Consider the following 13,297-nt stretch of genomic DNA (forward strand, 5'->3'; position numbering starts at 1 on the left):
TTCATGTTTATATGGATGGCACTTCGACTCTGACCAGCTCTACTGGTGCGGTAATCATTCCGTCAGTGTCAATCTGCAAGAACTTCAAGATCAGCCACGTCACAACTGCGACAGGATCCGAACTTTCCGCCCTCCGTAGAGCAGCACTATATGTGCAGCAACACACACCAGATCACTGGGCTATATTCTGTGATTCAAAGGGAGCCCTGCATTCACTCTTATTATCTCTGCGCCACAGCCCACATGAACAATTGGAAGCAGAGATACGATTACGCTACCATCAAGCGGTGGACGGAGGCCACGACATTCTATTTCAGTGGCTACGCGGGCACTGTAACATTGCTAGCAATGAAAGTGCCGACAAAGCTCGATACCATTGGCGAGAACGAAAGCAGCGCAGCACCTCAGCGGTCTTGCCCATAGTATTACTGTAAGAAAATGGAACACACCGGAGTTCACCAACCGGCGCCTATATGCCATGGACCCGCATATAACAGCGAAACATTTATCTGGTTATAACCGACTGGGAAGAAACGCTACTGTGCCACTTGCGAGTAGGTGCTTCTTTCACGAACGCCTACTCCTTCCTTACTGGAATGGCGGACAGTCCCAATTGCAGCAGATGTGGTGTCGAAGAAACGACAAACATATCCTATGTGGCTGCCCTCCACACGAAGACCAGAGGAGTGACCTTCGTACAGCTTTTGAGCACTTAGACCACAGTTCTTTCACAGACAAAGGCTTTCTTTTTTTTTTATCATCACATACATCTAGTTCTTCGCCCAATACTTGGACTAGCTTATGCCAGCCCATCAGCCACGCGAACATCTCCAGCTCTGTAATAAAGTCAGCATTCATCGTCAACACGCGCAGAGAGCCCTCAGCGCACGTGTCCAGAGCGCAGGTGCAGTACGCTAGGAACTGTGTTTGCGCCGTCTATTAGTATTAGGCCGCTGGTTCGAGACAACTTGCGTTGAGCATGTTTTGCCAGATGAGCTGACTGTTGCTATTTGTGCTACTAGCTATACGTGTGGCTCCTACTGCTCTTTTTTTATCTTTTTGTTATTAACGATAGCGTCCTACGCTAGGCAAGTGTCGACGGTTGCCGAAATGCAGACCGATGACGTGCCTTATCACCTCGCGTGACTTATCGCTTCTATGCAACGGCTGTCTTCGCTGCACAAAGAGCAACACGGCTCGCGGCCAAATAATAAAGCACCCGCGGCTGAAAAAGAAAAAAATGTCTCAACCTAGCGACTTCCACTAGACCATGTAAATCACGCCACAGCGCTCTAAACAAGTGTGCTGGGAAGCTTTACATTGTAGTCGGGAGCAAAAGTCTAGAGACCACGGCATTAGAAACAACAAAAAAGAATTCTAGCGCATCAGTGAAAAGTGGAAAGTCTCCCTGCATTATATTGGTCAAGCAGCCGCACGTATGGGCTGTACCACTTTATCTTATATATCCTACATACCTAGGCCATGCGAAGAAAGGAAAAAAATTCGCGGCATCTTTGGTGTCCGGAAATTTTGATCGTGATTATACATTCCTCTCTTAAGGACGACAGCCATTTACCACTGAAGCCACTATCACACTTCTTCAACCTTACCTAAAATTTTGGTAGATATGACGCGTTATAAGCAGGAACCTATTGATCGGTCTATATGCAAGCATTCGCATCGTAGCTGAGCTGTATGCTTGAACTTTAAACAAATGTGCCTTTCGAGAGTGAACTACGCTGGGCCCGGACCTCTGGAGCCGGATCCCGGAGACTGGCTACCGGCCTGAATTATCGATTAAGTACGTGAACGTGACGATTGGAAATCGAATCCTCGACGCGAGACCGCAAGAAAGGTATTGCATCGACCGTTGTCCACACAGGTTCGCTGAACCCCACGGCCGCCGAGAAAAAAGAAATTTGTTCGCCGCCTAGATGCTTGCTATTTGCAAGTTAAACTAGGTTTGTCAAAGAAATAACTGCGTAGCGCACGTTTCAATCCAGCATGAAACTCTTAAATAAAGCGGTGAATACTCATTTTCTTTCCTTTGCCGTTTTAACCCCGACTCTATCGGGTACGATATTCGAAAACAAAGACGTGGCCTCAGAGATAGTGCTCGCGGTGCACTATGTGCCCAAAATTTTGGAGTCCATGTTAGGAGAGCGTCCCTGCTTTCAACACAGTCGATAGATCACTATAGGCATCCCGCGCACTGTCACTGAAACCGCGCTGTACCTCAATTCACTTGACGAGTCCTTTATTACTGTTTGTCGACGAATGCCTCCTGCAAAGAAGGTCATTTGTCCAGTAACGTAAGAAAATAGCGAAGAGAGCAGAAAAGGGGATGATTTCAGCGTTCAAGCATCCTTAGTCATAAAGCTTTGTAATAAAATATTGCGTGCAGTCGAGAATATTTGTAAAAAAATCGGGCCAGCACTTTGCAGTAGCAAAAGAAAGAAAGATGTCTCACATAGAAAACCCAAGCGAGCGGCAATTTCTTTTTCCTTGTTTTTTTTTTTTTCTTTCCTTGCAAAGTCAGCTCACTAAGGTGAGCTCGAAGACAGTAAGCTATATTCCAAGGACCGAGCAGTGGAGCTACGACACCACCGCGCCCATATAGAAGAGAGATGATCACGCCCAAGTCCCCGTCTCGACAGACCGACTGCACCGACATACTCCGTATGTCGTATACAGGAAGCCGAGCTCGCAAAGTTGGGTCAAGTGCTGCCTGGAATAGTCGGCGAGCACAGTGCCTGCTTCGCATCATTCGCCGACGTTCCATCGCCGCAGCCGCAAATACCCATCGCGCATAGACGACCGACGTCGTAAACACTTCCACCGCAAACAGGAAACGGTTCGACCTTTCTCTCCCTCGCTTGTTGCGTTCTCCTTTCACTCTCACGAGCGTATCGCGAGTGCGTATATGCGCCTGTTTATTCCCGTCGATTTGGATTCTGTCGCGGGGAATGCAGGATGCGAATTCCGCTCCGAAGAGTGTTTTTATTATTTTTTTATTCGGTCACGTCTTAGTGCCAAAAGAAGTGGCGTAGACGGATTCGTATTTATTCGGTTGCCTCACTTTAAGCGCAGATCGCTTTCCGTAAAACTGGTAAAACGTTGCTAAAGGATCGCGGCCATGTTGATTTCAACGAGCGTACGCCGTGCGCGTTTCTCATCTGCGTTCGTTTGCGCGCAACCACGATAACAAGAAAGAAAGAAAGAAAGAAAGAAAGAAAGAAAGAAAGAAAGAAAGAAAGAAAGAAAGAAAGAAAGAAAGAAAGAAAGAAAGAAAGAAAGAAAGAAAGAAAGAAAGCATGCTTCATTCGTGTAAGTGCATGCCCTGTAGAGCCAGCGTTCACTTCTCTGAGACGCGGGGCAGTCTTCACAGTACACCATGTAAATGGACATGGTTAAAGTAAAATTTCAATTAGAAAAATCATATATAGAAAAATACGATTCCAGTGAATAAATGATTGACATCTGCGCATTGCACGTTTACCAAAGAGAGACTCAATTATAATATGCCTTTCCGTCGCACTGGCCAGTAAAGAATACGAAAACCTATCGAGGTTTTTATACTAGCCTTCACCGAGTCGAAACGAGAGAGAAAGTCTTGGTTTCGCGTCCCAGAAGATCGACGCACGGACGACGCCGAGCCACGGTCACATTTTATATTGGTTCTTATTGCCTCCTCTCTTTCTCTCCCTCTCCTCCTTCTATCCTCTTTCAAGACGGAAACGGCTCACATTTCTCACTGCGCTGTCCACCCGAAGTGCGTCACGCGCCGTTGCCCCGAACAATGGCTCGCCCAAATTTGATTTCACCGCGCTTTGCTGCGCATTAAAATACGTACGCACGCCGAACCAGCGCGTGGCGTGTTGTTGAGCGGGTGCCGGAGCAAGATAGGTGAGAAGCGCCAGCTGGTCCCCTACAGCCGTGGGGCGGGACGCAGCAGCGGCAATTTTAGGCAACGCGTTAAGGGCGATGACTGGGGTCCTGCTTTCTGAAGGAAGTATTTTGGCTCTTCAAGAAAAGGCCTTCAAGTTTGCGCCTCTCGGCGGACTAATGCACAGGCTGGAGGGGGGCCGGGGGGGGGGGGGGCAGGAGAAGAGGCGCTCCGGGGCGTGAAATATTGTGCGCGAAAGACGCTGTTCAGGTTGCGGCTGCAGTCTGCTTGTGTGGGTGCGTGTCTGCGTGCGCGTGTGTGTGCGTGCGTACGTACGTGCGGGGCGTTTAAAGCACGCTAACCATACGCCCTAACCATTAGGATATAAACACTTGGACCGTTGAAATAAACTTTACCAACGTCGAGCTTGTGGCGAGCTCAGTTTGCTGCGTGTGCACTCCATCTGCAACCTTCCGCCTTAAACGCAAGTTCTGCGGCGTCTAACGGGTGCATCGCGCATATTTTGACTTCGTTTATGGTCCCCTGTAAACAATGGACCCGTTCTTTTCTGTGTGTTAAGGCTGAACTTTGTAAACACAGATACCTTACAGAACCGATCTGGAAAAAATAAAAAAGCTGATTCTGGCGTGTAATAAGCTGCCATGGTGTATTTTATTTTAGCCTTTTAGCGCACTGAAGACTTAGGGACAGCGTGACAGACAGACGCAGTCATCGTGTCATCTGCGCGCTAAAAGGTTAAAATGGAATACCAGCATGCCCAAACTAACAGCCTGTTACTTGTACTCAACGTCTTGACGTTTGTTATAGACGTTGTCGAAGCGTGTGAGGGCGCTTATCTGCTGGAACGTTAGTAGAGTGACCGACGGCAGCAGATGTCCGCAAGATATTTCAGCACCTACACATGCCGGAGGGAATCTTCTGTCAGTTGCGACGCTCCTGCCGTGCCGTTGATTGATGGCCTTACGTTTGCATATGGAATATTACACCCCGTAACTGTTGCAGTGACTCAGCGTGTGATAATGATTTTGATAACTTTCAGCTTTGCACCATTAGCCGATGAGAAAAATTCGCCTATAGCGGGACAACGCACCGAGGCAGGGAAGACAACGGACAAGCGCTTCTTTGTCTTTATTGCTTGTGTGCGTTGTCTTTTTGTTGCGGCAACTTTCCTCGTCAGCAATATATGCGAGACCAACTATATGCCGAACAATGAACTCTTCCTGCACCATTAGGCCTTGAGAATCGTTTCAGGTTTGGCCAGTGGGTGTAAGACCGTGTCCAGAGATAGTACAGAACAAACAAGGGACTGCTCTTCTTCATCCCCCATGGTGACTAGCAATTCCAGAAATGGTATGGTATGGTATGGTAAAACTTTAATGAAGTCCTGCAGGTCGTGAGTCTTCACGAAGCGGGCCGCTCCCACGTGGGAACCGGAAGGCCGAGCCTCTCGGCCGCATCGTGGGCCTGCTGGACAGCCCAGAGTTGGTCAGCCAGAAGAGGGCTGCGGAGAACTGCCTCCCATCTGGCCGAGCTGTTAGCGATGATAGAGTGTGACCGGACACACCGCCAGAGCATGTGGTCTAACGTGGCTATTTCTCCACAATCGTGGCAGGTAGCATTGGTGTAAATATCCGGATAGATTTTGTGTAAAAGCGACGGATTGGGATAGGTATTCGTTTGTAGTAGACGGAGCGTTAATGCTTGAGCTCTATTGAGGCGCGGATGAGGAACAAAGTAGGTTCTACGGCTGAGATAGTAGTGTTTAGTAATTTCGTTGTAGGTGGAGGGCGTGTCCCTGTTCTCTGGGAAGTCGGCTTCCGATGGGTCGAGGGTAGCGCGGTGGGCAAGTTCACGCGCAGCCCCGTGAGCCGACTCGTTGAGGTTGGGAGGAGCACCCTTTATCTGACCCTGGTGTGCGGGAAACCAATAAATGAAGTGGTGCGTGATTGCCTTGCCCCCAATAAGTCTGAGGGCCTGTTTGGAAATGGTGCCTTTTTCAAATGCTCTGACTGCAGATCTTGAATCACTATAGATGACATCCCGTGAGCTATCCAGCAGGGCTAGTGCAATAGCCATTTGTTCAGCTATTTCGGAGTCCTTCGTCCGAACCGACGCAGCATTGGTGATTCCTTGCCGACCATCAACAGCGACGATGGTGAACGCCCGACGTTCCTTACAAGAAGCGGCATCCACAAAGCTGACCTGTCGCTGATCACTGTATATTTGCTTAAGGAGGTTGGCCGCCCTTGCCCTCCTCCTACCGCGATTATGATCGGGGTGCATGTTCCTAGGTATTGGCGCGACCGTAATGTTCTTACGAATCGACGGAGGAATGTCAGAGAACTCCTCCGCTACTCTATCGGGGTGATATCCGAGTTCCTCCAATATGGATCTCCCTGCCTTCGTTGTTGTGAGGCGAGTTAGCTGTGCGCGCTCCTGGGCCTCTGCAATCTCTTCAAGAGTATTATGAATGCCAAGCTGCATTAAGCGCTCTGTACAAGTGTATACGGGTAACCCGAGAACCCGCTTAATAATCTTCCTAAGCTGTGCATTCAATTTATCTCGCTCTGCCCGTTTCCATCGATGCATGGCTGCCACGTATCTAAAGTGGCACAGAACGAAGGCATGCATTAGTCGAATGAGGTTATCCTCCTTGAGTCCGTGATGCCGATTTGATACCCTCCGAACTAAACGAACAGCACTTTCAGTTTTAGCAATTAGCTTGCGTATAGTCTTGCCATTTGTACCCCCTGACTCAACGATCATGCCCAAGATTTTGATTGAATTGACTCTGGGTATACGGCAACCGTTTCTTGTATATAGGTTAATGTCTCTGTCTTCCAACGATGTCCACCCCTTGGGCCTCGGACCGCGTTTCTTGGGACTATACAGCAAAAGTTCCGACTTCAAGGGGGAGCATCTGAGACCGGTGGGTTCGAGATAGGTTTCGATAGTGTCTATGGTCTCCTGTAAGGCGCCCTCAACCTGACCGTCATTGCCTCCTGTGCACCATATAGTTATATCGTCAGCATACATAGTATGTTTGATGCCTTCAATCTCGAGAAGCTTTCTGCTTAGGTCGACCATTCCAGAAATAGTCACTTCAATTCCTGGAGCAGGTCGCAAATGTGATATGCACGTAGTTGCGATGAAGCAATTAACTTTATCACATCTTTACACTAAGTGTGTGGATCGCATTCACGTGTATACCGATGGATCATGCTGGAAACAAACCTCTACATTTGCGTTTTACATACCTACATAGCAAGAGAAAAGAGTTCAGAACATTTGCAAATTTACAATGTCCACAACGGCAGAACATTACGCAATAGTTTCTACTTTACGTTACATATGTCTGCAGTCAGAACCACTTCGGTGGGTAATTCTGAGCGACTCACAAGCTTCATTACTGTGCTAAAATTAAACCAGCTTAAGAAAAACAAACATCACATTGACATACAAAATGCAGAAGACATACGCCATAGCGAAAGATCTACAAGACGACATAATTTTCGAGTGGATTCTAAGTCACTGTGAAAGCATAGGAAATGTAACAGCTGATCACATGGCACGTGCAGCACATCAAGAGCATAAATTATCACTACTTCCTCAAGCGGCGAGTGGTGCGCGATGTCTGTTGAACAAACTATGCAGTAGATTGTCCAAGGAAACTTGGTTCATAAATGATGCGCAGAACTCTCAATTATATAATATATATCCTGGAATAGAATTCAATATTCCATTAAAATTAGTCAGTCTGTTGAAACAACAGTTCCTAGGCTTCGACTAGGCACTGCCTATACTAAAAGCTTCCTGTATAAGATAAGAAAAACTAACAGTGATACATGCTCATGTGAAGAGGCTGAAGAAGACATAGAACACCTTCGTCTCCACTGTAAAAATCATGATGCTCCCCGCAAGAACCTTTCGAAAGTAGTACATGGCTTAGATGGACGGCCACTATCCTTAGGAAAAATTTTAGGTCCATGGCCAACAGAAAAACTTGAAGCCATCGCTGTGTTGTTGCACTAACTCATTCGTTCGCTCACTCACTCACTCACTCACTCACTGACTGACTCACTCACTCACTCACTCACTCACTCACTCACTCACTCACTCACTCACTCACTCACTCACTCACTCAAAAGGTGCCCTAAAATAAGGGCATGAACTAGAATTGGGGGCACCCCCGCGACAGCCCTTCGTGCATTTGGTAGCGGTCCTGTTTTCTCAACGTCAATCGCTATATCAGCCGAACATCACCGGTAGTCGGGTGAACGAGACACAGAGCTAGAGAACGCTTCGCCGAAACAGCGAACACACCCACAGCTTGCTCCTCCGATGTCTTGCGCAAGCTGGTTCATCCGTACAAAGAAAGCAATAGGAAGTGCCTCAACGTCTTGCATCGAGCGAGAGACAATCTTGGCGGCCGTTTGCATTAAGAACTTTACCGGTGGGTAAGGCTTAGACTTACGTTTAACAAGCTTCGCTCAAGTGAGAGTGCGTCGCCGCACTGTAAGCTGTAGGCTGACAAACAAACAAAAGAAAGAAAGCTCGCGCAAATGTCACTCCTCTGTCAAACAACGACTTCATGTGCGGGAAGTTACTGTCACTTGCTCGAAATGTTTCTTTTCTTTTATTCTAACTGTTTGCTCGGCAGCATATAAGGCAATATAAATGAAAGCGCGCAGGGCCTTCCTCCTGCTGCAATTGGAGCCGCGGCTTGTAGTATATATTGTCCATGGGGGTACACTCTAAAACAACATTACACCCTTTGGGTTGTATCTTGCCACGCAACAATAAACGTCATCTCTCTTGTCGGCATTTTCTTTAACGCTGCGAGTCCGGTACTTGCCAGTAACGAACGGCATGCGCGTTATCAGCATGACATAGCATTCCCGACAGGAAAGTATCGGACGCGGCGTTTTCAAGAGAGGAAACGCAAGCAAGGCAGATGACGATTATTTTTGTGTGGCAGATACACACCCCAAAGGGCATACCTTTATCTAAGAGTGTAGGAAAGCGCGAAGTAATAACTTAGACAACTGAAAAGCTTGGTAGTATAAGTTCGCGTTCTCGTGATCTCTAGTCGTCTATGATCTCTGGCGCTTTTCTAATCATTCATCCACGCAAACTCGCCCAATCTGCCATTTCGTTGCAGACAGTTGTCGATGCGTCAACGCGTATAACTCTTTGATCTGTCCGTAGCTCGGCAGGGCTTCTTAAAATTGTTTTGCTCTGTACGCCCCCGTTTCTAAGCTGCGGTAACTTTAACCCACGGCGGGGCAAACTGCTTCGTGGCTGCTAGCGCTCTCTCGGCGTCACACTGGCGCAGCTCTGCAATGCGACGCGTGCCCGGGCAGCCGAAGCGCAGGAAGGAAGGAAGCCACTGCCACCGGAGCGCGCCGACGTCGGAACGAGAAGCACGCGGTACAGCACGTCGGCGGTCGCACGCAGCGGAGAGCCGCCGGCCAGCGCTTCCGGCCGCCGCCGGTGTCGAGGAAGCGAGAGGGGTGCATGCTCACCGAGGCCGTTGGCCAGGGCCCAGAAGACGGAGACGAGACCGGCGCTCCACATGGCCGCACACGGCGCGGGCTTCTGACACGCACGGGTGCGCCTGGCCGCCCGCTGCCGGCCGCACGACGACGACGACGACGAACGCGGGCCTTCTGCAGCCACAACGCGAGTTGTTTGCTCGACGCCGCCGCAGCGGCTCTACCCCCTCTCCTCCCCAAGCGGGCCCATACCGTCGCGCACTCCCGCGGGACGCACACGCAGCCAAGTTTGGGACGTGGCGAACGCCAGCTGTGGGCTGGTGTTGGGTTCGATCCCGGCACCCCGGCCGACTACTGTCCGACCTCTACATCCGCAGCGGAGGAAAGTTGAACGTCGACGGGCACTCAAGTGGGGAAGAAGGAACGCACGCTAACGAGGCTCCCGGGGTCGCGTTGCAGGCGGGACAAATCAGAGTGAAAGGAGGAAAGCAAGGGTTGGGTGCCGAGTTTCGCAAGTAGCGTACGCGTGCTTCGACTAGACGGGCGCGAATGTCAATGCAGGCTTGTCGGGGTGTCTCGGCAAAAGTCGTGCATACATTAGGAGCTTTAGAAGCGGTGGACTCGAAAGTTAGCGCAACGCACGTCATGGGCATTGCGACCGAAATACCGCAAACAACTTTTTGGTTCTGCGTAAACTCGGCGCAAAAGACGTTGTTTTGGGTGGAAATCTTATAGGAAGAGAGCATCCTTCGAGCGGAGAGAGGACGACAGGGCAGGCATTGGGGTTGAGCGTGTGTACCATGCTTTCCGGTCGTCGTTTGTTCGTGTCTTTTTTACCTAGCAATACTCTACCATATAGGAGCAACCAGCTCACTTTTTTTTTTTCTGGACGCAGCAACGCCCGCTGTCATAAAACGGTTTATTAAAGCAGTTGGCTTTCTTTTCCACCATGGTTCGCTCACAGTATCTCTCCCCATGCCCTGATGCACTGAATCCTCAGTTTGCTGCGCTATGTATTGCACATAACAGCGTTAGTCACTGCAGTAGTCAGTGCAAAGAAGAGAGTGAGAGTAAACTTTTATTTTCAAATCAACAAGATTCGAGCCCGGCGTCTTTTTAGTGGGTCTGGGCACCTGCCGCGGACGCGGTTCCGAGACCTTGTCTTCCCCGGCTCGCTGGACGGCTCAGAGTTGTGCTGTCAAGTTCGAGCTGAGCAGTGCGGTCTTACAGTGCGAGCGGAAGCTGGCGGGGGAAGAGACGGAGGGGTCGGCGCTGCCCGACTTGTTTGTTAAGTCCCGACACTCCCATAGCAGGTGATAAAGTGTGGCCACCTCGCCACACGATGTGCATCTGTTTGTGGTGTACATGTCTGGATACATGGCGTGCTTGAGTCTGGGGTTTCTGTAAGAATCCGTTTGTAATTGTCTGAAGTGTACTGCAAAGAAGAGAAGAATATGAATATGTTACACTGTAGACGAAGTTTTCTTCTGGGCGAAGTATTCGGAACTGTAGCAGTGTGAATGCTCAAAGTGAGTGGCGAGCGAAGGGAAAATGCAGCAGCTTTCGATGTCATGATGCGCTGCTTTGGCGGCGCTACGAAAACGCCGGTAGAACGAAAACCATGTATGGCATGCCTGATTAGATCAATCAGGCTAGGTGACTATTTGACAGCGCTCCGTTTCAAAGGGGATGCCAACAAATCATCATCTTCAACATCATCATCATCAACAACAACAGCGTCCTCCATGCCGCGCTTACCGGTTTCGGGTATAGTACAAAACGCGAGGCCCTGCAGCTGGTGAACGCAAGGCGGTGCGGCTCATCTGCTCGTCCGAACTGCGCTGCGGTAGCGATTCTGGAGGAATTTGAGCATGGGAAGTTTTATAGCATGCTTTACGTCGCTTCTGCGCCGCTTGTGGCTTGGCGTGACCTTCACGAATGCGTGCTCATTTCGCATAGGAATGGCAAGCAGCCCTACATGCGATAACTGTAGCTGCGAGGAAACAATCGCCCACCTTCACTGTGAGTGTCCCCGCTTCAGTGCGCCCCGGAAAGAACTTTCAAGAATGCTAGATAGTCTTGACAAACGCTCTTTTGTCAGAGGAAAAGGCCCTGGGACACTGGCCGAGACCGTCCTCAGCACAGAAGGCTTTGAAAGCGTTGTGGCGCTTCTTGCGGACTACTGGTCTTACGAGACATACTAAGCAGTGCCGTATTCTCCTTTCTTCTTCCTCTTTTATTTTTGCTCTTGTCTCTTCTTTATTGTAACATCTCTATTCTATTATCATTTATTCCCCTTACCTCCTTTCCCCTGCACAGGGTAGCCAGCCGGCCTGAGAACTGGCTAGCCTCCCTGTCTTTCCGTCTATTTCTCCTCCTCCTCCTCCTTTACGTCGAGAAGGAAGCGAGCTCTAGGTGCTGTGACGAATGCGTCCACGGCGCACGAGAAGTCGTAGACGCAGTTTGACCGTGGTACAGTGACGGAGTGCGTGCCGACACTAGCTGCCGTTGGACTGCTGGACAGAAACATGCTTATGTTGCAAATGCACATTTCCCGGCAGTAGTCATCGGTGAACCGAGCGATTGTGTCTCCCTAGTTTTGCGTTCACGCGCGCAGGAATTTGGCTCATAGAGAGAATGATGTGGCCGCAATCGTTTGCTTCGGCACTCAAAGCCTCAAGGGCTCTGCTCAAGTTTTTGAGGGCTTGTGGACTGTGCGACCGTCTATGAATGTTGCAGCGCGTAGTAGCATCGCGTTATTGTGTTAATTCTTCTCAAATTGTTTTTTCTCTTCTTTATTAACCTTTTATTCCCTTTAACCCTTCCCGCAGCACAGGGTAGCCAGCCGGTACTTACACTGGCTAACCTCACTGTCTTTCCTCCCCTTTTGTGTTTGTCTATCATTTGTTTAGCAGCAACGTATGATTGAACAACATGTCTTTAAAAAACACTTTTTGTCTACATTCCCCCAAATTTCATGCTGTAACTAACTGGCTGTCTGTACGACGTCAGTGGATCTTGTTTCGTTTGTCCTCTCAACAACGTGTTGTGCAGTTTCTACCGCTCTACAAGCTTTACTTTAGTTACCCATGCCGCTTCACGATGATAAACTTCTTAAGTTCTGCAAATTCTTGCGCGCAGCAGGTCTTTAAAATAAACGTGGCCAGCCTTATACTCAAGTGCATTTCCTCTAGAACACCTTCTGTGTCACTGCCCATCCTTTGACACTCAACGGCGTGCTCTACCAGATAAACTCAACCTGTTTGATAACACAGCGCTCTCGGAAGAAACCATTCCTGGAGCATGGCCTATGCATTCGTGCATGCAAAAGGCCACAAAAGCACTTCTGCATTTATTGAAGGATGCTGGACTGTACGAACGCTTGTGACAGCGGAGGTTCTTCTGCAACTGACTCTGTGAATGACTGACTCTATGATTTTTTCTTCTTTCTCCTTCTTACCTAGTCATTTCCTTTCCCCTCCCCAAGTGTAGGTTAGCCAACCGGGCACGTCCTCAGTTAACATCCCTACTTTCCCTCTTTGTTTCTCTCTCTCTTCATGGTTATGCTTTTTTGCATGGTTAAGCGAAACACGCATCGCACTCTCGATGAGATTAGAAATAGCGTACTGCCAGCGAATGAAGGTGCCTTTTCAAGCCGTAGACGCCCACATAAAGCAAGAAGTCTAGCCTCAACACACTAACGAAGCAATCGAGATCGGCTGTACGGCCCGATAACCGCGTAACTCAAGGCGGAGAGCTGCGACTTGTACCACCCAGCCAATTTTTGCGACCGCGCGCTGCTCGCCGTTGTCGCCGGTTCCGCCCACCTTTCGTAGCGATTTTCTTTTGTTTAAGCAAAGAGCGCCAGCTTTTCATGACCCGCGTTACAGGCGGT

General features: G+C 49.3%; 1 protein-coding gene across 2 annotated transcripts in view; it reads right to left on the reverse strand.

Annotated features, from left to right (window-relative positions):
- Window positions 1-10,453, reverse strand: part of Reck (Reversion-inducing-cysteine-rich protein with kazal motifs) — a 49,873-nt gene extending 39,420 nt beyond the window's left edge. The window contains exon 1 of one of the 2 annotated variants that reach the window (XM_055076884.2): window positions 9,433-10,453. In XM_055076884.2, the coding sequence (XP_054932859.2) occupies window positions 9,433-9,484 (52 nt within the window). In that variant the 5' untranslated portion in view covers window positions 9,485-10,453. The remainder of the gene's footprint in view (window positions 1-9,432) is intronic. The other variant, XM_050188638.3, reaches the window with a different exon arrangement.
- Between the last annotated feature and the right edge of the window lie 2,844 nt (window positions 10,454-13,297).

The sequence above is a fragment of the Dermacentor andersoni genome, chromosome 2 (genome assembly GCF_023375885.2).
Source record: "Dermacentor andersoni chromosome 2, qqDerAnde1_hic_scaffold, whole genome shotgun sequence".
Classification (NCBI taxonomy): Eukaryota; Metazoa; Arthropoda; class Arachnida; order Ixodida; family Ixodidae; genus Dermacentor; species Dermacentor andersoni.